The sequence below is a fragment of the Poecilia formosa genome, unplaced genomic scaffold (assembly GCF_000485575.1).
Source record: "Poecilia formosa unplaced genomic scaffold, Poecilia_formosa-5.1.2 Scaffold124, whole genome shotgun sequence".
NCBI lineage: Eukaryota > Metazoa > Chordata > Actinopteri > Cyprinodontiformes > Poeciliidae > Poecilia > Poecilia formosa.
The window spans coordinates 481,466-505,018 of NW_006800063.1; the positions used below are offsets into that span (position 1 = coordinate 481,466).

General features: G+C 39.5%; 2 protein-coding genes across 5 annotated transcripts; both read left to right on the plus strand.

Moving 5' to 3' along the window:
• The first annotated feature begins 6,750 nt into the window (after nt 1–6,750).
• On the plus strand, nt 6,751–18,539 carry prelp (proline/arginine-rich end leucine-rich repeat protein). 2 transcript variants are annotated; one of them, XM_007561236.2, is made up of 7 exons: nt 6,751–6,858; nt 14,595–15,030; nt 15,122–15,307; nt 15,396–15,553; nt 16,003–16,199; nt 16,994–17,069; nt 17,167–18,539. In XM_007561236.2, the coding sequence occupies exons 2-7, from the start codon at nt 14,599–14,601 to the stop codon at nt 17,255–17,257; spliced, it is 1,140 nt and encodes a 379-aa protein (XP_007561298.1). In that variant the 5' UTR covers nt 6,751–6,858; nt 14,595–14,598; the 3' UTR covers nt 17,258–18,539. The 2 variants fall into 2 exon arrangements, with proteins under 2 accessions (XP_007561298.1, XP_016531522.1); XM_016676036.1 differs by lacking the exon at nt 6,751–6,858 and adding an exon at nt 7,159–7,306.
• A 96-nt stretch (nt 18,540–18,635) lies between these two features.
• On the plus strand, nt 18,636–22,651 carry il19l (interleukin 19 like). 3 transcript variants are annotated; one of them, XM_007561238.2, is made up of 6 exons: nt 18,636–20,682; nt 21,150–21,338; nt 21,514–21,576; nt 21,684–21,836; nt 21,927–21,989; nt 22,333–22,651. In XM_007561238.2, the coding sequence occupies exons 1-6, from the start codon at nt 20,626–20,628 to the stop codon at nt 22,417–22,419; spliced, it is 612 nt and encodes a 203-aa protein (XP_007561300.2). In that variant the 5' UTR covers nt 18,636–20,625; the 3' UTR covers nt 22,420–22,651. The 3 variants fall into 3 exon arrangements, with proteins under 3 accessions (XP_007561300.2, XP_016531523.1, XP_007561299.2); XM_016676037.1 differs by lacking the exon at nt 22,333–22,651 and having other exon boundaries at nt 18,636–20,671; nt 21,927–22,322; XM_007561237.2 differs by lacking the exon at nt 22,333–22,651 and having other exon boundaries at nt 21,927–22,321.
• Nucleotides 22,652–23,553: the final 902 nt, after the last annotated feature.

Sequence of the window (23,553 nt, forward strand, 5' to 3'; positions counted from 1 at the left end):
TCTCTACAAATATTTACAGCCTTTCCTCCAGATTCACCGTGAACTCAGGAGATTATCCAAACTGCAGGATATGAGATTTGTTTCAAACAAAAAGTAGACGCTGAGTCTCTGTTGAGGCCAAGCAGCTTGGCCAGGCTTTGAAAGCCTCGACATGCCAAAGCAGTGTGAACCCTACTTTCACAAGGGGCTGGATGCAATCAAGGCAAACTTTCAAAGGATCCCTTCTTCGAAATGAGTCAGCTGGAAACATTTATCTGGTGAGACGCCAACTTTAACTTAATTAGGCTGACAGCTGATTGAGTCAGATGGCAGTAGTTGTCATTCTTACTGGCGTGAAGTAAAAGAATGAGCAACCTGCTGATAGTTCCTGCTGGAAGTATTTACAATCTGGGTGATTGTTACAGTGCTTAAAATAATGAAAAGTAAATGTAGTTTCTGCTGCATTGTCTCTAGAACAATCATTTAGCTTATTGAATGAGCAATAAGCTAAACAAAATGTCTGAGATATATGAAAGTATAAAAATTAGCTTAGCAACACTGATTATCTGCGTGGAGTTTAGACCTTCAAACCTAAAGCTGAAATGTTATGTATTTATTCAAACTCAATGTAGAAATTAAAAAAATAAAATCCTCTCCTGGGATCTTATGTTTTAGAAAACATAAAAATAATTCAACCATATCTGGTGCCTTTGTCTTATGAACAAATAGTTTTTGGTTTTCTTTTTTTTTGTTTAACTATAATGTTTTGATTATTCGCCAAATACAAACCTCAAAGTCCAGTTAGTGAGTAAATTATAAAGAATTTAACTGGTTGAAGGATTATGAAATAAGCAGCTAGAACCCCCAAATTAACAGCAGGTACCCAAACGCGCCTAAATTTAAGTTTACCGATATACTTAGATATTTTTTTTGTTGAATTTGAGCAGTAATTAAAAAAAAAAATCTGCCTTACTAGATGTCATGTTTTTTAGACTGCAAAGACTTTTCTGACTGAAGCATTTTATTGTTTCATAGTTAGTATCACAGTGGTAGCATGGCTGGCTTTACATCTCCACAAACTTCAGGAGGAGGGATGATTTGAAGTATGAGAACATGAGGAAAAAAATGCAGCTTTTCCTTGAAACGATCTGAAATAAATCTTTAAAGGGGCAAGAAATAAATAAAGGTACATTCTGTTCTAATATGAATCAATAATAAATCAATAGAAGCCTCAGAACAATTTCTGTAAGAACTCAAGTAAATTATACTGATTAAATTATATTCAAATACTTTCACCTTCCTAAAATAATGGCCTAAGTTTTTGTTTTTCTTTTCTTTTTTTCCAAAACATCTTTTGGAAAGAAACAGGCAGTGGTTTTTTTGTTTGTTGTTTTTTCCCCCCCAAAATCACTTTTGCTAAAAAAACGACTTTGGCCATTATTTTAGGTGACAATGTACTCTTTTTATTCTAATCGTTATCAGTATTTGAATCATGTGAAGTTAATGTAACCTGAACAAAACACTTTGGGTCTTTAGTAATTAATGAAGCTTATTGCATGATTAATAGTGCTATGTTTGTAAAATATCATTATAGTTATAGTGGATGTATAACATAAATGTTTAGTTTAGCTGGGTTGACTGAGCTCTAATGAAATTCTGTTCAGGTCCGTGTTCAGCTTCGGAGCGGCTCAGACGAGACCGGCTACAGTACAGTTTGATTTTTTTAAAAATGCCAATATTTCACAGCTTTCTTGACATCTTTTCACATTTTCATGAACAGACCAAGCAAAGCAACACGTTTGGTGGAGTCAGTGACGTGACCTACGTGTGAACCGCCAATGAGCTGAAGCCTGTCTGGGCAGCTCAATGTTTGACTTCATAAATCCTGGATAAAGTTTTGGTTTGGAAGCGTCTCCTGATTTTTTTTCTCTGTTTTAAAACCTTGCTTATGTCAAATGAAAAGAATTTGAACTTGCTGACTTTTGATTGACATTGATTTGATGAGCAAAAGATGTGAGTCTCATCAGCTGCTACTTCAGACTTTTATTTACTATAGCTGAATGAATTAAGCTCACTTGGTGCCTTAATAGACCTCTCACTGAGAGATGCCAAAAATCAGATCAACTTCACTGCTTTATTGGTTTTGTATCTTAGTAATTTAATTTGTTAATTGATTTAATTAAGCCTATCAACAATATTATGAGACGTGGAGATAATAACAGCGTATGGTTATTAAAATGCATTTGGTTATTTGTCTAAGTTAGTATGATGCTGCGTTCAAGTTGCACTCAGAACTGGGACATTTCGACTTCACAGTCGGAAAAATCAACTAGAACTCCTTCTGTAGTCGGATTTCTAAATGGGAAGCTGGAAGCAATTTCGACTTCCCTCAGTTACGACTCGTAAGGCAGACTTTGTGTTTCAACATGGCCGCTCCGTACATGAACAGTTTAAGGAAATGTGTATTTCACAAGACAAACATGTAAACGTGGATCCAAAATCACTGTTAAAAGTAGCGAACGCATCTCTAAGCTGAACAAATTAATTAAAGTTTAAAATGATGTTGTAGAGAACGTCGCCGTGTTGAAATTCTTAACTAGACTGCTGTTAAATTCAGCTGATAGTTCCAACTTCCCAGGTAGCCTGAATGCAACGTTAGTTAGTTTTATCTATACATTTTGCTTACATGGTCCGACCATTTATAAATTATGTAACTTCTCCTCAGTTGCCTTTGAGTTTGATCAGTTTTGTGAGTTCAGGTGTGTATATTTTGTTTGCTCAGTTAATATTTTGAAAGTTACTTTTTAAGTAGAGTTGTGTTTTGTGGACCTCTCTTAGTGATTTAGGTGGTTCCTCCCAGTGAGCCGCTGGTTTTGGCTCAATCACTTTGCCATTGTTTCCTTGGACAGGACATTTCACCTGGTGGCCTTCCAGACAAAGCAGCCTTGCTTCTGTCAGTCTGTCCATGGCAGCTTTGGTTACAACGGAGTTTATCACCATCAGTGAGTGAGTTTCTAATTGTAGCATAAAGCAGAGCAGAGGACTCAATCTTGATTAAGTGCCATCCATCGTTTGTGGCTCCTTATTTTGGAGCTTTGTTGTCATTTCTGAACAAAAACCCATTTTGATTTTTTTTTTCTCCTGTGTCCGTTATTGGTTCCCTCAGACACTGATGATCTTTCTTAGTAAATCTAAAAAAAAAATGATTTAGTCTCTCGATTAAGCAGTGAGCCAGCATGTTTTTTGGATTTTTTTTTATTTTTATTTTTTTTATTTTTTTTTTAGCAAATTAAGTGTCTTAGTTGTATGTTCTCCCACAGGTGTTCCTCATCTGTTCATTAAGTCACCAGGATCATCTTCAGTAATCAAACTCTGTTGTTTGGATACTTCTTTCTGTTCTCAGATCCTTTGTTGTTCTCAGATTTTATTGCGTTTCCTGAGTTTGATCCATCGTTAAAATCTAGTTTCATGATGCGCTTCCCGTCATCATCCGTGTTTTTTGGCTCCCCAACCACGCCATGACATGTCAGGTCAATCCACATCCCTTATACGTTACTTTTTTTTTTTTTTACACACGTTTGTTTACTTTCACCAGGGCCTGTTTTCTATGTATGTTTCTCTGAGGCTTGAAGAATGTGGTTTGAAAGAAATAATACAATTTTGTCCAACTGGATGCTGACTCAGACAGGAGTCCAAGTCGTGGCCTCCTTCAAAGAAAACACTTGAATTGTATTTTTAAAGGTTCCTGCTGCAAATGTTCAGTTGTGAAAGAAATTTGCTAAACTTGCAGTCTGCTAGAAAGTCATCCATGGGAAATATTTAATGTTTGTATTTATTTCTTAGAACATTGTTGTTGAACTCTCTGGACTGACTAAGTCTTTTTGTTTTACATTTCTATGACCACTGAGGATTATTCCACTTGTCTATATCAGATAGCAACTAAAACCACTACAATCATCTTAAAATTATGAGTGAGATTTGCAAATTTGTAATATTGTGGAATTAAATTTTAACCCGTTTGCCCCGCTGTGCCTCTTTTGTCTGCGTTGTTCTCTCAGGACGCCGTCTTCTCTTTGTTGTTCCAGCAAAGCTGTCTGCAAACTGTAAGGATATTAGTCTTATTCTGTGGGAACATTTCTGGCAGTCTCGGTATCTCATCTAAGCAAAACAACTTAATGACGCAAATCACTCGGAATATGACTGAACAGACCGTTCTTGGAGAAGTTCCAGATGATTAAACACATTTTGGGCTCGGGTTGCAGTCCGTCTTCCTCTCTCCATCTGGTTGGAAAACAGCTGTTGTGGTTCGTAATAGCACTGTGAGGTACATCCGCCTTACTATTTCCTAGAGTGTAAGCAGCTTTCAGTCTATAAATATGGATCTCCCATTTTGAATTAACAGGTTGAATCCAGCCCTGACAAGAGTTACGCCACTGGCCCATCATTTCCTCCCACACCCTGAAAGCTACACACTAATTAGCTACAATACACAGGTGCGATTTCATGTGAGCTTCTAAATTAAAAAACTGGATCCTCACATGTGAGTTAAACTGTTTTAGATGTGGTGATGGATTACGACACAATGCACCTTGCTCCTCAGGAAGCAGCATTTTTATTGTTCTCAAAGCAGAGCATTAAAAGGGCGACGAGGTCTTAAAGCTGCTGCTGGAAATGTTTGTAAATGTGTTATTTACATATTTGATAAAAAAAAAGTGTCACTATGTTCTGAGAGTACAATAATATGAGACAGAAAAGCTGAGAAAAAATTCCAGCTCCTCACAGTGGTCCTACTGACATCTGCAGAAATACACAGCTCAATCAGAAACAACCAATCGGAGCCAGGAGGAGGGTCTTAGCGATATCAAATGTTTTCATGTATGCACTGCTTACACCCTACCTCTTGTTTTCTGCTGGATTACACGTTCCCCACAATGGTGCATGCTAACTAGCATTAGCATCCTACGTCACAATGTTCATCTGATGTCATCAGCTGTCGGTGGCATCAGATAAGCAGTTTTCGTGTAGCTTTACGTTGTTCCACTGTCATTAGCACAGTTGTAGCAAGTTGGAAATCTTGAGCTTGTGCGTTCTGTGCTGTGCAAGGGTGTCAACAGCACATACACAAGCCTGGTTGACAACGCTAAGACCTTCCTCCTGGCTCTGATTGGTTGTTCTGACTGGGAGCAGGGCATTTCTGCAGGTGACAATAGGGGTGCTGGGGGAGGAACTTTTCACAGATTATCTGTCTCCTGTCACAACATGGTGGCAGTTTTAGTAAATATATATTTGTTGTTCTGGGTTCTTCAGTGACTTCCTTGGTGTCACTTGATGCACTCTTAGAGCATTTTTGACGGGTTCACTGTTAAATGTTTTCTCCTTTTGTGGATTGAAGCTCTGAGTGGTTTTCTGAAGTCCAGTCACCTCAGAAATTACTCATAAATGTTGCTGAATTTGTTCCTATCATCATGTTGATGCTCTATTTAACTGCAGTTGTGGAAGTGGGTATGGCCAGCGAAAATGAACTTATGAACTCAGCTTTCCAAAAATACATATATAAAAATATTGGTTAAAAACAGCTTTTTCCCCAATAAATAAATTAAATCATAAATTTTATACATCATTTTATATTTACTCTGGTTATTCTTGTGTTATGTGACAAAATGATCAAAACCAGAAGTCATCTGTAAGAGAGTAAACACTTTACCGTAGAGCACTTGCTACTAAATTTGCAGCAGAGGCAGCTCGGATGAGCTTATGCTTGAAACAGGAAAGCATCCAAACTTTTATCAGACATGAGCTCACTTCATGTAACCAGGGAAGTGAATGGAAGGCGTTCCTCCAACCTGTTAGCTGATAGAGGAGGACACTAAAACACTTACCAAGAAAGTGACGTATTGATTACATAAACCCTTTTCTGTGTGCCTTATGTGATCCTTTCCTTTTTCAAGTTTAGTTTTATCCGGACCTGGTATTAGACCAGTAGACTGGCAAAAGCCTCCTGGAGGGAGGAGTAACGAAAGAGAGGGAAGAAGTGGAGGAACATGTTTAAGAATCCGATCCACAACTGTGATCGTTCCGTTAGCTCACAGCTGCGTCTCATGCTGCAGGATGGCAGTCATGCAAACACACCCCCACCCTGAGCCACATGGATCACATGAAGTTAAACGCGTTTTAATTTCGGTCTCACTCCGAGTCACTTCCTGAGCTCCATCACTACATCTGCTACCTCACCCGCACTTGAATAGCTTCCTTGAGAATGACCAAAATGCTCTGGGAATTTAATGGAAACTGAACGGATGCCAGAACGTCGGTGGGACGATTGGATCAGTGGAAAGATGGAAAGATGCAAAAGCACATCTGTGTGTTGTCATCCTAACAACGTGCTGTGGGTGGGAGATGTACTTTCAGCTGGACTTTCCTAAACAGAACTCCACTGTTTACAACATTTCATGGAGATTTTTGCATTTGCACACATTTGCAAACATTCATGGCACATTCTGTTGTTTTCTGTTTTGCGGGACTCATCCATCCATCGTTTGGGGAGGAACACAATTACAACAAATCATGACTCATTTTAGTCACATGAAAGAGACTGCAGCTTTCCAGAAGGGATTAAGATTAAATCTTCTTGGACCGAAGCCGAGCTGAGCAGAGCAGAGGAGGGGGGGGACCACTGTGACCCTCAAAGGGGACTGAGCCAGAGAACAAACCCAAAAGGCAGGCCTGTCCAGCAAGAAGGAGTGAAAGAGGGGAGGGAAGCGAACAGAGGAAGAGAGAGTGAGAGAGAAGGAGGGAGGGGTAGCAAAGGAGTGTGAGAGGCAGAGAGGAATAAAGACACTAACTTGTGACTTGACAAAAGAGGGCAGGTCCCAGAGACAGGTAAGAAAGTTTGTTTGTTGTCCAGTCGGGGGGATTTTTCACGAGGAATCATAATCAGTAAAAGTTGGCAGCAGTCAGGAGTGTTTTGTGTGCAGCAGAAGGAGGCAGAGGGGCAGAGGGAAATGTTTGTGGACCGAATCCTAGCACAGGAACAGCTGAGCGGGTTTCTATAGAAACACTCCAACATACAAAGTGGTGCTCTGTCCTCCGGGGTGCTGCAGGGACACTTTGGGTCCGCCACACCTCGGCTTTTTAATCCATCAGTCAGTGAGCATGACTGCTTCTGCATTAAAGTAAATGCAAATTGAAGATTTTCAGCTTTGCGAAATGCAGATCTCGTGACTTTGCGTGATGCAGATGTGGCTCTTCAAGGCTTCAGTGAAAAGGGAGCATTTTACTCGTCGACTTGAAATCCTCTGGACTGATTTCAGGTGGATGCAGCTCCTAGGTGGGTGTGAACCAAAAGCTGTTATAAAAGTGGAAAGGAATAGTCTGGAAATCTCCTTGGAATGCAAGTTTATATTTCTTTTTTTTTTTTTTGTTTGTAATCAAGCACATTTTGTTCTGATCCTTCATGCTCTAGGTGGATAAACTACATTAAACAGTATCTGAAATGTGGAAAGAATGCTCAAAAGTAAACATAAATCAATCTTCACTGATTCTTGGAATAAAGATGCTGGCATTAGAGGCGCCAGTCAGGGCAAAAAGTTCAAATATACTGAACGTGTGGACAGAACAACAGGCTATCAGCTATGGAAAGTTTTTTTGCTTTTAATATTTTTGTAGCTGATTTTATGGTCAAATAGTTCATCTTTTTTCCTTAAAAGGTTTGATATTATTTATGTGAGACTGGCTAGACTCCACAGTCGGACAATTACAACAGCATCATAACTGAGCCATTTGGTCGCACAAATTGCCAAAGTCAGATAATTAATTTCTGCTGAGAAATTTCTGTCTCTTGTCCAAAGCTCCAGAGTTTTGGCAAAGTACTGATCTTGACTCTGGACCAGCGAATGACTATTCCTACTTGACCAAAACAAAAGAGAGGCAGGGAAAAAGCTTATTACTAAGGACTGCTGCGACAAAAGCTTTTATTAAATACTGTGACCGGTGCAACAAATGAATTGAAATTGCTATTTTTTTTTCTAACTCAGCATTCCTTAAAACACAGGAGTGCACTCACTCAAATGTTTAAATCTTTGGTTTGATAGGCTTATGCATCGGAAGCAAGCTAATTTTGCACAGATGGAGTATTTTATGTGAGATTTTTTTTTAAATGGCCTCAATACTAAGTTAGTTGCTGAATGCAAATACATTTTGAGATGTTTGGCGTTCACAGGTCAGACCAAAATTTTAATAATTCTTAAATCTTTTTCCCAGACTTTGCATTGTATTCTTGATATGACTTTAAAGGCCATATGTGTAGTATAAGATTTTCAATTGTTTTCAGGACTAAATAAAGATGGAAATGTTCAGTTTCAAGTGTGAAATCAAGAAGCATGTTACAAGAGTGGATGAAAGCAATCAAGTAGCTTAAGAGAACAGGTGAAGGTTGGGAGGAGTAGTGATGTTACATTTAAACCCCAAACTTGGACCTATAAATATAGTGACAGCAAGGTGATGTTTATACATTCATCCAGCGAAGAGGAGAAAGCGTGGACACTCAACAAACGGGCACCTTACCAAAGTTTTTAAAAGCTCTGTGATGTGTGACGCCTTGAGTCACCAGAGGTAACTGACAGCTCGTGAACAAACGGCAAGAAGATTGATAAAGTGCAATAATTTCTGCTCCAGTTCTGACTAACATTATTGCTTTGATTGTCCCAACAATTGTTTCACTAGGGTAGCCTCCTCTGTGCCATCATTTCATGAAGTGATAATGCAAGTCTCATATTTTTAAATCTGATCAGCCTGTGGTTTATTCATACAGATTAGCAGCATTACTGTAAAATTGTTTTAGATGTGTTATTTACGAGGACATTGTCTGTGACAGGTCTGTATCCAGTTAGATGGAGAACAACATGTCACTTCAGAGGTCCCATGTGGTGGATAGAAAGGATGTTAATGCACTAATGTAAAATCAGACTGCAGATGTCGAACACTCTCCCCTTCATTTGACTCAGGCACAGGAAAAAAAAAAACACTTACAGCTGGGGTTAATTATCATGCCTCAACATTCAGATGGGGCTTTGGAGGCTAGAGACTTTACATGAACTCTGGACATCAGCAGATATTTTGTATTTACATCGAATGTAAAACTCTCTGTAAAAGAACGTGTTTCTTTTATGTGAAAAATATTAAACTCGCCATGCTTCTGTCTCCTCGGTGATCTAGTTGTTTCCTTTCTGCTTTATTTTTTAAGAATTTTGTACTTTTCAAGATAATTGTTAAACATTTTCAAGATGTAAAAGATTTTTTTTTATGGGGTTAGGGTAGGGTTAGGATTAGGGTTGTCATTTTTTTTAATATAACAATAGCTCTTTAAAAACTGTGGTTCCAGATGACAATACATGGCACTCACTTCCTGTTTATAAAACAGACAAAGCTAGACTTTATTGTTGTCAAAACGGGCTCAAAGAAATTATTTATCCGTTTTATATAAACAAGGGCTTTAAATTATATTTTCCCTCCAAAAATCTGGATTTTACTTAAAAAGAATAAAACATGACTTTGCAGAAAAAAGAGTTTAGAACGACTCATACAGTGACATTTTAGTCTGCAGTTACTATTTGCTTAGATGGTTTGCCATGTGAGTCATGCTTAATGGACTCCAAGAACATAGTCCTCCAAGTCCAAATCGCGTGTTTTTCAGTCAGACTTACTTATCAAGGCGACACATAACATAGCAATGAATCAAGCCTCTCTAACACTCACAGTTTTTAAGTGTTTGCCAGATTTCTCCACACAGAATAGCAGAAAGAGGGGACAGAAAGCTGGTTCTGGTTTCAAACTAAAGGGCTGTGAAGCTCTGAGAGGGAGAAAGGAAGGGCAACGCCAGGGAACACAGGAAACTTCAGACGTGTTTTTTCAGGCAGAGCCTCTGGATCAGAACCTCATTCCTGCCGTGGGATGTTTATGTGATGTGTCAGTCATTTTGTTTTTGTGGGACCTTGTTTTGTTTTCCATTAGCTTCCTTTTTATTTGTTTTTTTTAGTTTTGCTATTATGTTTTATTCCTTGAGTTTAGCTTCTTTCTGTTTGTCTTGGTCTCCAGTGTCATTCTTCTTTGCAGGTTTTTGATTGTATTTCTGGTTTTCACACCTAGTGTGAGCGACTTCTGTGTTATGCACACTAAATGTTGCAAGAAATGCGTCGCTGCAGGGCGCTGCAGGTTTCCTACACAGCCAGAAGTTAACATGATGTTTCTATGGTCTTTAAGAAATGTCGGCTGCATTTTATCATCTGTAGTTCAAAATCTGAAATACTTCATATTTTTCTCAAAATTTTTAACCCAAATCAGCAGATAACAGTAAAATATTCAGGCAGGCAATACCCAGATAAACCACATAGAGTTCAACCAAACAAAATAAGTAAAGTGACAAGTAGGTCACTCTTTCTCTAAATCTTCAAGACGTTGATGAAGGGAGATTCATTACAACACAGTTTGAGTTTCATTATATTTGTGAAAATACAAACACAAATATTTTTCAGCTCATCTGGAGCTCTGCTCCTGCTGTCTCTCATCTTCCTCTTGACTCCATAGACTCTTTTTGTGTTCTCGTTTCTGGATCGGACCGGCTTCTGAGCAATCACAGTCATACCATGGTCATAAACTCAGAAATGACTACTTTTGGCAGTGAGTCCTGATGGAAAATAAAATCAGGAACTCCACGAGGCATCAGCAGAGGCTCGAAGTGCTCTGACAATTCATTCTGACTTTGGACTTGATAAAGTGGACCAACACAGCAGATGACACGACTTTCTAAATCATCTCTGACTGTGGAAACTTTAATCTGGACCTCCAGCAGCTTGGAGTCACTCTTCTTCCAGACTCTGGGATCTTGATTTCCAAGTGAAATTTGAAATTCACTGAAGTAACACTGTAGCAGTACCATCTATTCCTCTTTTGCCCAGGTGAGACGATTCTGCTGTTTCCTCTTCCTCAGAAGGAAAACAATGAATTCAACACTTGTCACCCATTTCCTGGATAAGTCTGTGTGTACAAGTGAAGTAATAACTCCAGTTCACACTTTGTGGATCATTTCAAGATCTTGGATAGACTACACTAAAGCCTGTAATTATTCCTCTTGCCGCAGCAGCAAGGACTGCCACAGTTTTTGCTTCCAGTTAACTTTCAGATGAAATGTTCAGATACGACACTCTGTTCTGTTCTGTCGCAGTAACTTTTTTTTGCCGTATCCTCGTCATGGAAGGTGTTTAGCAGTCTTCCTCATGATTTTATAGGCGTAGCATTTCTGTATCAAAAATTGTTTTCAGAATTGCTTTCAGTGAGTTTATGCAACATTCAATTTTTTTTCACGAAACTGAATTGTCAAATCAAGTTACTTGAAAAACATTAATTTTGTGATTATCTGTAGACTGATCAAACTGTACTGATTTAAATAATTATACATTGATTACTGAACAACGGTTTTGTAAAGGTTAAAACCTCACTGGACAAGTAGTTTCTTCCTTGGTTAAAATAAATGCATTGCTCTACTTAATCAGCCTGCCTCCTTTTGGATCCTCCACTTCATCACTTCAGTGACATAAAGTCTAAAAAAACTGGGCAGTTTTCCAACGCCAATGCGATCAGGAATCATTGGTGCCTCAGAGTTGGAGACTTGTCCTTAAAGTTTTGTGGTGATTATTTCCAGCAGGGCGTCTTTGCCTGTCCAGGATGTTGCTCGTTAAAAATACTTCTGCACACCCATTCTGTGCAAGCCGAGTCCCTTCATTGAATCAGATTTTGTTGATTGTGTTCCTCCTGCACACAGCCGAGCTCGTTTCCACATCTGTAAACTATATTTCTAAAGGTCAGGGGTTACATTACCCTTTAAAAATCCTCCCACTCTGTTATGCTGCTGAAAAGGAAAACTGGGTGTGTCGAAGAAGAATCTGCAGCAAAGATTCCCTCATGCAAGCAGACTAATTTATCACAAGGACTTTTTTTTTTTTTTCATCTGGTCATTAAGGAGCAAATAGCTTAGCAGATTTAAATTATGTAGGCTACCTACACGTGAGCTATAAAGTTGTGAAATGTACATATAAATGAATATATTCTGTATTTATGTATTCGCTATTTAAAATCTCCCAGATTTTCAGGTTTCTATTTAATTTTAAATGTATTCTGTCTGTAAGTAATTATTAATATAAAGTTATTTTTTTGTTATTTTATATTCAATGGGATATATTTTGTGACTGTACTGCTGTAACAAGTTAATTTCTCCACTGTGGGATTTATAAAGGATTATTCTATTCTATTCTATTCTATTCTATTCTATTCTATTCTATTCTATTCTATTCTATTCTATTCTATTCTATAGTGGTACCTACATTAATGTCTTTAAATTTGCCCACCACAGCCTTCCCTCTGGACAATGTTGATTTGCAGATTTTATTCAATTTTTTTGTAGCATTTTATGTATCATTATCTTATCTTCTTTAACAATTTACTCAAATTTGACAAAAAAAAAAAAACAAAACAAAAAAAAACAAAACACCCAGTTCCATCCTTCCCTATAAAGCAAAGGCATTTCAGCTCTCATAATGACCCTAGCTTAATTCCTTAAAGTCAATTTTATAACACACTACTACTGTTCCTAAATAATTAGGATATGTTTTGGAAAATTCACTCACACTCTGTTTTGTCATCTGAGTCTCAAAGAAAAGTCTTTGAGACTTGACAATGGCTGAAGCTCAAAGCTGATGTGTGAGGAAGAAGTGTGTGGATGTGGAAAAACAGCAGTCACATGGAGTGGAGGGAGAAACAGTATGATTTTAGTTAAGACTCAGAACCTGGCGGCACGCGAGGAATCCAAGCAACGGGAGCAATATCCTCTTGCCAAGGAGCTATGATGAACTTCAAAGCTGATAAAAAGAAATTCTGACAGTCAAGTATGGCAACCATCTTCTTTCTCTGCAAGAACAAAATGAAAATATTTGACCTTAAACTCCTCTAATGAGACCAGTTTTTGGGGAGCCTGAAATAAATGTGCTTCTGTCCCACGTGCAATAAAAGAGAAAAGAGCAACGTCACAGTATTTTCCAAGCCTGAGATGCTGAAAACAATGAACTCAAAATAAATTGGGGACAAAAACTGCAACAACAAATCAACAGTGACATCATTTACTGCAATCGTCGCCTTAAATAAAAGCTGTGAAGGGAAGATTTAGTCATTTGTTTTCCAAAGCACAAAAAGTTAATCACCAAATGAGCCGGTAAGAAAGTTGAGTCTTGCGGCACTGATTTACAGAACCAAATAACAGATCATGATCATTAGGAGATCAATTCTAAGGTTTTAGACGTTTGAACAAAATTTTTATTCAGAGTCAACGAGCGAGTTATTTCAGAATATCCTCTTCTCATAACAAAGACATGGATAATTGTGTAAATTATTCTGCTTGTCTGTTTTGTGTTAGTCAGTCTGGCTTTTTTCTCTATGCACCCAAACAAGATCCAAGATTCACTGAAGGATTTCACTGCTTTTGCACACGCCATGAAAGTGTGTTATCTAACTCAGATCTCTGGTGTTCACCTCGACTCGTACTAGGGAGCAAATAGTTTCTCCAGGTGTTATGCCTGATTTCAAAGGCAACGCCAGCAAAATACATTTACATTTTCATGAATTACGCATTGGAAAAGACCAGCAATAGTCACCTGAGAGGTGGTTTTAAATGCAGCTCAGGAGAATAAATCTTCCTGCTGCTTGCAGGCTGTGCAGAGCCGGTGTTGGTTATGAAAGTCTAATTCATCCTTCCAGTAAAGAGCGACTGGTATTTTTCCACAAATAAATTCTGTAATAGACAAATAAACCTTTTCAGTTTTGTCAGTCACATAAGAGTGGTATAAAAATAGTTTGTCTCTTAAGATTTCTCCTTTTTGCTTTCATGTCACAGTTGGATGTGGGCAGAAAACCAGCGGTAGTTTTGACCTTTGAACTCTGCCTTGTGAGGCCTTTTGGACTGTTCTCGTCATGACGTCAGATCAAATGAGGCACGGCAGGACTGAAGCACTATAGATGTTGTTCTGGGTTGTTTTGTGACTTCTGGATGAGTCGCTAATATCCTGTTGGAGTCATTCTGGTTCTCCACAGGTCCATGTTTTCTCCACTGATGACGCTCATTGCGGTTTGATGAACTTATAAAGCTCAGAAATGGTTTTGTAATCCTTTCAAGACAGATAGTCGGCCGTTTTATTTCTTGTCTGTTTTTGACTTTCTTTAGATTGAAGCGTGACAGGTTTTTAATCTGTGACCTTTGAGCCTAATCCTGATGTCAGACAGATTAAATTTAAGTGACTTCTTGATTCTGCAACTCTGGCAGCAATCAGGCTTGTAACAATATCATGTTCTTTCAAGTTAATTTATGATTTAACATGAATTAAACCTATCCTTGTCCCAGTAATTAATAGGATAATAACTAATCCATTTTCTCTTAGGGAATTTATGACTTTAAAACCTCTGTTGCAGAATTAAATGCAATTGAACTGAAGTGATTTTTTTTATCTCTTTGCTTGATGCAATATTGTGCATTTTACTTAAAAAACAATGAGCTTCTCTTTCATGTTCTCTTGTAGGACAATGAAGGCTGGTGTGGGACTTATTTCTTCATTTCTCCTGTTCCTCTTAATGGGAGCAGTGTTCGCCCAGAGACCGCGACCAAAGAAGCCTACCAGGCGTCCAGCCACCACCAGGAAGCCTTTTGTCCCCAAGCGTGTGGAGCCAGCTGTGGCCGAACCCCAGGAGCCCACAGATTTCCCTCCACCCATCCTCGGCCCACCCTCCATCTACTCTGATTGTCCCAGAGAGTGTTTATGTCTCCCAAGCTACCCAAATTCTCTCAACTGTGAGAACCGGAACATCCGTGTGGTCCCGGTCATCCCATTCAGAACTCATTACCTGTACCTACAGAACAACTACATCTCTGAGCTCACTGCAGAGGCCTTTAACAATGCTACTGAGGTCCGCTGGATCAATCTGGCAAACAACCGCATCCAGAAAATAGACAAACAGGTTAATCCGATGGTTTTTTTGTCTTTTAAAGCCTCTAAAAATCTGGAAAAAAAACTGGTTTAAAATGCCAATGTGTTCCCCATGTCTGCAGGTCTTTGAGAAGATCCCGGGTCTGCTGTATTTCTATGTCCAGAGAAACCAGCTGAATGAAGTACCGTCAGGCCTCCCGACAAGTCTGGAGCAGCTTCGTCTGGACAGGAACCGCATTTCCAAGATCCCCGCTGGTGCCTTCACCAAGCTGGAGAACCTGACTCTGCTGGACCTGCACTACAACCAGGTGAACCACATTTGGCACCCTGCACAGGCAGGAGAGCCAACTGCATTATGGGAAGTAGATTTTCAGTGTGCGGTGTCTTCTCGGTCAGCTGAGCGACAGTGGCCTGGGAAAGAACACACTCAAGGACCTGAAGAACCTCATGCAGCTCAACCTGGCGCACAACGTTTTGAAGAAGATGCCCGCTGGAGTGCCGAACAGCCTCATCCAGCTGTTTCTGGACAAGAACCGCATAGATGACATACCAAAGTAAATACTCAGGATGCAAACATTGGTTAACGGACATGTGTGAATAACTCCAGTGTACTGTGACAGTGTTGGACACACACATGGGCTGAAATGTTGCCAAAGAAATTAAGATTTCTAAGATTTGCGCCGCTGTCAGAAAGATTTATGTTTGGAGCATTGAACATTGCAGATATGAACCAGAAATCTACATTCAAAGCTATTCGTATCTCCGCATGTTCCTCTTTAGTTGAAAGTGCAAACTTTTTATCTCAAACCGTTAAAAACTCTGAAATGCAAAATATGTTTGGCAGTTTAAATCCTTCTGCAGTTTCCTTCAATGCAACAAAAAGTTAAATTTAGATGTAGAAAGCTGTTTTTGACTCAAATTTGAGCCAAAAACATATATAGTATAGGCTGATTTGCTGAGGAGTACCAGCTTTGTTTATGTCCTGCATGCCTGTGCTGTCCAGAGATTACTTCAAGGACTTCACCCACCTGGCGTTTGTGAGGCTCAACTACAACCAGCTGAGCGATAAAGGAGTTCCCAAGGCCGTGTTCAACTTGACCAGCCTGCTGGACCTGCAGCTGGCTCACAACCAGCTCACAGTGATTCCCCTCTTCAACAATCACCTGGAGCACCTGCACCTCAACCACAACAGCATTGAGAGTAAGTGACGGTCTTCTACTCACTGGTGCTAATATTACTGGTGCAGTTCGATTTCACTCTCCTGTGGGTAAACGGGTTTGGACAAGAACAGACGAGGAGATGCAGAACCACCTCCTCGCCTGTGGGGGCACTGCACCAAGAACTACTGAAGGAAACAATGTAAAAACCCTCAGATGAAGACACAACTTCCTTCTTCACAAAATATAAACAAAATTGGAATGGTGTCAGATTTTAGAGGTTATAGAGTTTCTCTTTTGTCTTTGGCAAACGACCACGAGACATTTCTCCTGCAAACAATAGACTTTGCGCATTTGTTTTGGTTACATTTACCCAGAATGTCTTGTGCTATAATCTGCTTTCTGCCTTTGGAGCGATTTCTGCTCAGCTTTTATGTACATATGCATTCAAGCAGCGCCAGAGTTCACTTCAACTGAACCAACACCTATAGGACCAGATTTTTTTCTGGCCCACATCAGAGTTTGGTTGTGCATTCACACCTCAAACGAAGCGAACCTTCTACACAAACGAACTAGAGTTTGATTAAACAGGACTAAATGGGGCCGGTACGCACCTTAAATTTTCGACTAGCACACGACTTTGGATTCAATTAAGAAAATATCAGATTTTTTAAATAGCACTGAGTCGGCTGACAAGCTGCCTGAGCAACACAACAATCCACAATTCAGTAAACTCACCGGTGCTTAAAAATGTGAAGTATATGTGACGTAAGTATATGTGAAGTATAGAAAAAAGAGTTTTTATTTTGCATCTGTAACTATTTGTTTTACTGACAGGCATCAACGGCACTGAGATCTGTCCGTTCAGCCTGCTGGCCGACCTGACTGACGACCGTCTGGTGCCACGACTAAGGTAGGCTGACACGTCAACATGAACTGGTGCTGCAGCAGCTCTGGACGGGAGCTAGCAGTCAGGTCACATGCTGACGCATTTTGTTCTGCCGCCTCAGATACCTGCGTCTGGACGGGAATCATTTGCACCCCCCCATCCCTATGGATGTCATCATGTGCTTCAGACACCTTCACTCTGTCGTCATTTAGGAGGCAGGGCGTCTTCACACACAGACCCGCAACACGTACGAAAAACCGATTAAACGACAGCAGTGCACAACGGGGCAATTCGAGCTAAAGCGCGCTCACTGGAGCGCAAGGTTTCGAGCTTGAACGAGCTGCGGAGTTGCATTACTGAAAGAGGAACTCTGCTCGGCTGCAAAGCTTTGAGTTTGCTTTTTAAATGGCTGAAAGTGTCATTCTGCCAGAATCCAAGCAGTGGACTGCAAACTGGCAACAAGAGATTATAGGAACATTTAGCTTATGGTTTGCATGGGAGGTTTAGTATCTATTCAGTAAAGAGAAAAAGAAAAAAAATAGAAAAAAAATAATTAAATGAGCAAAACTCCAACTCCAGGTGTAATAAAATACATACAGCTGCATTTAATAAATTAAATTTAGTTAAATTTGTATTTATTTCAGTAATTCAATCTAAAAAGTGGAACTCATATGAATTTATTACCCAGCTATACGTCTAAAGAAATTATTTCTGGATGGATTTTGGGTGGATATGAACATTAAATAGGGCAAACAAAAACCAATATTCAATGCATGAAAGTAATTAATGCATAAAGTATGTCTATGTACTTTAAGTCATAACCCCATCTATCATTGGTTGGAGGTCCTTTTGCATGAATGACTACATCAGTGAGGTGTGACGTGATTCAGCAGTACACAAAGATGAAGCTGCAGTCTGTCCACAAATCCCCATCCTCCACTTTTGAACAGGTTTTTTTCCACCATGCTCTTAATTTACTTTAACTTTCCAGCAATATGTTTAGATAGCAAACTCTGTGAACTGCAGAGTTCGCAGAAGGTCATTAAGCGATGACCTTTTGTGAGTTGCCCCTCTGGTGAAGTGTGTCAGGAACAGCTGTCAAATCACCAGCCTTCCCCATGTTTTTTTTTTTATTTTTTTTTTAATGGATCTTATGTAATATTTACATTTGCACAATAATGAAAATGATTGGAAATAAATGTAGAACATGTCTTTCTATTTGTAATGAATCTGCATATGAGTTTCACCTTTTCAGCTGAATGCCTAAATTAAATTAATTTGATATTTAAAGTTATGGAGACGCTCCTCCGCTCTGCTACAGAGGGCGGCTTTAAGGGCCAACAATTGCAGTGCATAGACCTGAATAATGCCTTCAGTTTCCAAGGTGCTTTGTGTAAAAATGTTTTTGTTTTTCCTATTAATAGACTTTTATGTTATTCCTCTGTATAAAGGCGCTTTGTACAAATACTGAAAAATAAAATGTCTTTGTTCGTATGCAGCTGATTTTTAATCATAATTTTTGTTTCATAGCCCCGATACATTTTCTCCACCTTTGAGTTTGCTGGGTTCAGTATCCTGAGATAAAACATGTTCATGATTTGGGTTTTAGGAAATGTTGAAATATTTGTATCCTTAGAGTTCCCAAAATGTTCTCAACACATTATGAAAATGTATGTACAGTCATTATGCAGGGATGAGCTCTGCCAAATTGGCAAGGGGAAAAAATGTAATTCTTTCTAAAAACAGAAACGTTTCCAGGAAGCTTCTGTCTTCAAGTCAGGGTGCAGGAAGAAGTTTGTGGCAGGAAGGATGTGAGCATAGCCAGGAAGAAGCTCCATCCCTTACATCCAGGTACCAGAACCATGACTCATCTTGACTTTAGTCTTGAATAGATGCTAATAGTCATTAAACAAACAGAAAACAGCGGAGCATCAGTACAGAGGCACGCAGAGAGGGAAAATGTGGATTGTAGTTCTTTCTAATCATTGACTCGTTTTCACTTTTCTTGTAGATGTTTTAGATTTTTTTTTTCTAAAACCTCCAGGTATTTTAAAGAGGTCATGATTCAATGCACTTTGACAGAGTTCCTAGAGCTTTTTGGAAAAAACAAAACAAAACAAAAAAACAGGCCCACAGCATGACACTCTCTCTCTCTGTTTTCTACCTAAAATAAGCATTTATTTTAGCACATCTTTTCCAGGTGGCAGGCATTGATCAGTGCATCCTTACAGCATCGCCTCAGTGTATTTCATTGCAGTTGTCATATAATAGATCAACACAAAGCTGTGGAGGAATTGGGATGTCTATAATATTTTTCAAAGATATTCACAAATAAGGTTCTAAAATCTGAGACGCATTTGTATTCATCCCCTAGAGGCGGTACTGTAAAGAGCTGTCTTCTCCTTCAACCAGAGCTCCAAGTCCTTTTGGAAAATGTCTCCAGCATCTTCACTGGAAACTGAAAAATGTTCTTAGCAACACGATTCAGGCTCAGTCAAACTGACTTCTGATCATCTGTGAAAAGGTTTTCCTTAGACGTCTTGATGCAAAGTGGTTGATTTCATTTATAGCTACTAGATTAACAGGTGCTGAATACATAAGCATGCCACACTTTTCAGATTTGTATTACTTCTTAAAAAAATTAAACTACATAGAATTTTCTTTCTTTCTGCTCTTATTGTAGACAGATCAGAAATCTTTAGACCAGATCTTCTTTCTGGTGAACACATTCGCTTCTCTTCCTCTCAGGAGACACAACACGCTCATGCAGCTTCGTGATGACCCCTGCTGGCTACTTACTGTATATCACCAGTCACTAACCCTAGGCTGTGAACTTTTCCCTTTAAATTGTCTGTACTTCCAGTTACAAATGCTGACACGCGTTTCCTCCACTTCGAAAGACCCTCAGGAATTTTGTGCAGATACTCCCGTAGTAACAGACAGTGACTCAAAGTTATTCCAAGAACGCAAGCAATTCCTGTTTTCATCTGACTTCCCCGAAGACATTTTCTTTTTTAAACTGTGACTGGATTCTGTCACTGCAAATAGATAAGCAGGTTTAGCGAGCGTTTCTGAAAACGACTTGCTTAACCTGTGCTGAGGTAAAAGACTTCAACCTCGAGGGGTCAAAAAAAAAAAAGTGCTGACAGACAGATTATTGATGTTGGGCAGCAAAAGGAATGATCGGTACTCTCCAAGAAACAATCAACTGGACAATTTTAGGTGCAGACACTTAATTCGTCCTGAAACTGAGAAGAATAAAAACCCCACAAATAATCTGGCAGATTACAAGGCAGATGTACAAAACAAAACGATGACTCTCTAATCTGATGAATGACTCATGAACACATTCGCAGAAAGTCAGTGAGAGTTTTCTTTTCTCCACAGTGACACGGGGTTTACGTCACAGAAAGGGAGGAAACTCAGTTATACTATCATTTTCAATAGCATGACTGAGGAGTTCCTTTAATTGCATCACTTCCTTGTCCAGTAAACAAAGGCGTGTTCGCCCGCAGTCTCCGTTTTGTGAGCCGAAACGTGATTCGAAAAACCCCCTCGGTCTACTATAAGAGCAGAGAGGATGGAGGCTCAGAGACACACATCCTCTCCAGGACTCATCCTCTCAGGTAACACACAGGTGAGTCTGAGCACAGGCGATGCTGTTGCTGCTCTGGGTCCTGCTGATCCTGAACTTTGCACTCGCTCTGTTTGCTTTCATCTTGTAGGGATGTTCCATATGTTTTATAACTATGTAGTGCAGTAACTGTGTACATCCTGGGATTTAGTCATTACTGATGGATCGCTGCAGCGTTTCGCCATGATGTTGTGTCGCCAAGATGGGCGATAACTTCATCCTTACCCACAATACTCTCCTCTTGATACACTGTAAAAGCTGACAGCGCCCTAAAGTTAAATGCACTCATGTTACCTCCAAACTCCTGATGTTTTATACAGAAAGTTGGTTAAAGAATTGTATCACGCCTAATTTAGTGTTAGGGTTAATTGTATATCTTAATATTAACTTAACTCATCATTTTAAGACAACTTTTAAACTTCCATTGCTCAGGACTTAACATGTAACGAATCAAAAATGTCTCCATTCAGCTTCACCTGCAGGTAACCACAGTGATGAAGATGCTGCTCAGTTCTTCGGTCTGCGCTGTGCTCCTCCTCCTCCTCCTGGGTTTTCTGAACGGGCCCGCGGAGAGCCGGACGCTGCACATGGACGGCTGCTCTGCCAACGTTCACCTCCATGAACTACACCAGTACTTCTCTGAGATAAAATCAGATGCGGTGAGTTTAATCAAAACACACACACACACACACACGCCAGTGCAGCTGCTCATCCAGAGTAACATTTGATGCAGACACAGGAAGTCATTCGCTTCATGTTCAAGTGTTCATTATTAGATGGGAAGAAGCCGCCCGAGAGAGATTTTAATCCCGATTTTCTCACCTTACATGTCAGATATCAGCGGACGGTGAGATTGGAGTGAAACTTCTGGATGCATCTCTGATGAAGAACGTTCAGGTGAGCTCTTCAGGCATCTTCACATGAGAACATTTCCGTCCTGTTTCTTAATTTCCCGACGTTGTGACGAATGCTTTCACTCCTGACAACCTGCCTGCCTCCACCAGGAGGGCCAGACGTGCTGCTTTGTGCGCCTCCTGCTGCGATTCTACGTCGAACGAGTCTTCGGCAACTACGAGTCCTCTCAGCCAAGTCAGCAGCGCTGCTCCAGCGCCTTGGCAAACGCTTTTGTCAGCATCAGAAGGGAAATGCACAAATGTGTAAGTCAGCCGTCCTGCTTCAGCTGTGATGTCACCAGACGCAGCTCAGGGTCTTGTTAGTGACTTTTGAACTCTTTTTGCTCTTCGCAGCACTGCCACTGCGGAGAAGAAACCCAGAGAACCATTGACTCGGTGCTCGCCAACTTTGACAAGGTACGCTACGCCATGTGTGCTTTCTGTACAAAATGCAAAGATCTTTTCTCAGCTCGCATAACGACAGCTAGATGCAGGAGGTTTCAGTTTCAGTGGGCAAAGAAATAGCTTTGAAAAGGCTTTGCATGTCAGGAATTATTGATCAATTTTTTTCTTGTTACAAACAAACTCAATGTCTCCCTCTACCATAAAGAAATCAACCAATCAAGCAGCATAGGCATTTTTCATCAATTAGCAAGGCAATTATAAACAGCCAATCAGTTCGCTTAAGCCACTCTTATATTGCTTTAGTGATTTTCCATTTCTGCTCATATCTATGCCTCTTTGCTCTCTTCTCCTGCAGCTGCAGATCCAGCAGGCGGCGCAGAAGGCTGTAGGGGAACTGGGCACCGTGCTGGACTGGCTGGAGGGACTGGGATCTAAAACATAAACACAAAGCTGACCCGCACAAGAGCGACTCGTTCGTTTACCCCTGAGCCGTTTTGCATTTCTGTGTGTTTGTACTTGAATTAATTTAAACCTGTATATATCCCTGTATATATTTATATTCTCTCACATGTTTTCGGTGGAATGTCTGAAGCTGACTTTTGGAAGGATGTATATTTTTATAGAAATTAAAATTACCAGTATGTTTTTCTGTGAAGTTGTAAAATGAGTTTTTATCAAAACAAAGCTTTTATCGCCGTTGTAAAAATAAATAAATAAAATATATGACTACGCTTTAATTTTCTTGCAGTATTTGTTGTAATTTACTGCCACCTGGTGGCTTTAAGAAGAATGCAACAACAACACGAAAAAAGAGATATCCACATTAGTATGCAAAACCCTCCACAATCATTAATTCACTTTCCTCATTAACAGGCAGGATGGTTTTTAGAGCTGTAACATATTCTCTAGGGTCTTGCCTTTATTTTGATACAAAAACAATTAAAATAAACTCTGTAGTTCTTGAGATACATTCAATTCATTTTGGGCATGTTATTTTCAGCCATATTTCTCAAAAACAGGCCATGAGTTGGAGAGGTTAAATACCTTGGTAAAGATGTGGAGAGAAGCCCATAAATATAAGATTGTTATGGAAATGCTTTGCTGAAGTTTTTTAAATGTATATTATTTCTCTATTACCATCATCCTGAAAAGGAAAATCTCAAGGTACTCAGCCTGCAGCTGCAGGTGCTACTGAAATAATCCTCAGTCACTTGGGGTCAATTTAGAATCACAGAAAATCTCCAAAAGGGAATCAAACTTAAAACTCTGAACTAAGAACTTCTGATCACATAATAGTAATAATTGACCATATCTGTCATAGTAAATCATTACTGATAACTATTGTAAGTATTCCCTAACATTATATATGATCAGGCAGCATGTAATCATCTATTATTGTTATAAAGGCTGAGCCAAGAAAATGTATGTCTGTATCAAACAAGCAGCCCTTTGTGTTACTCTGTACCCGTGAAGAAGCTCCCAGTCTCAAAAAAGTTTGGTGACCCCTGCTAGACAGTGGATAAATGCCAACCAAACACATTTTAACTTGTTTTTGTTTTTATTTATTGTTGTTGTA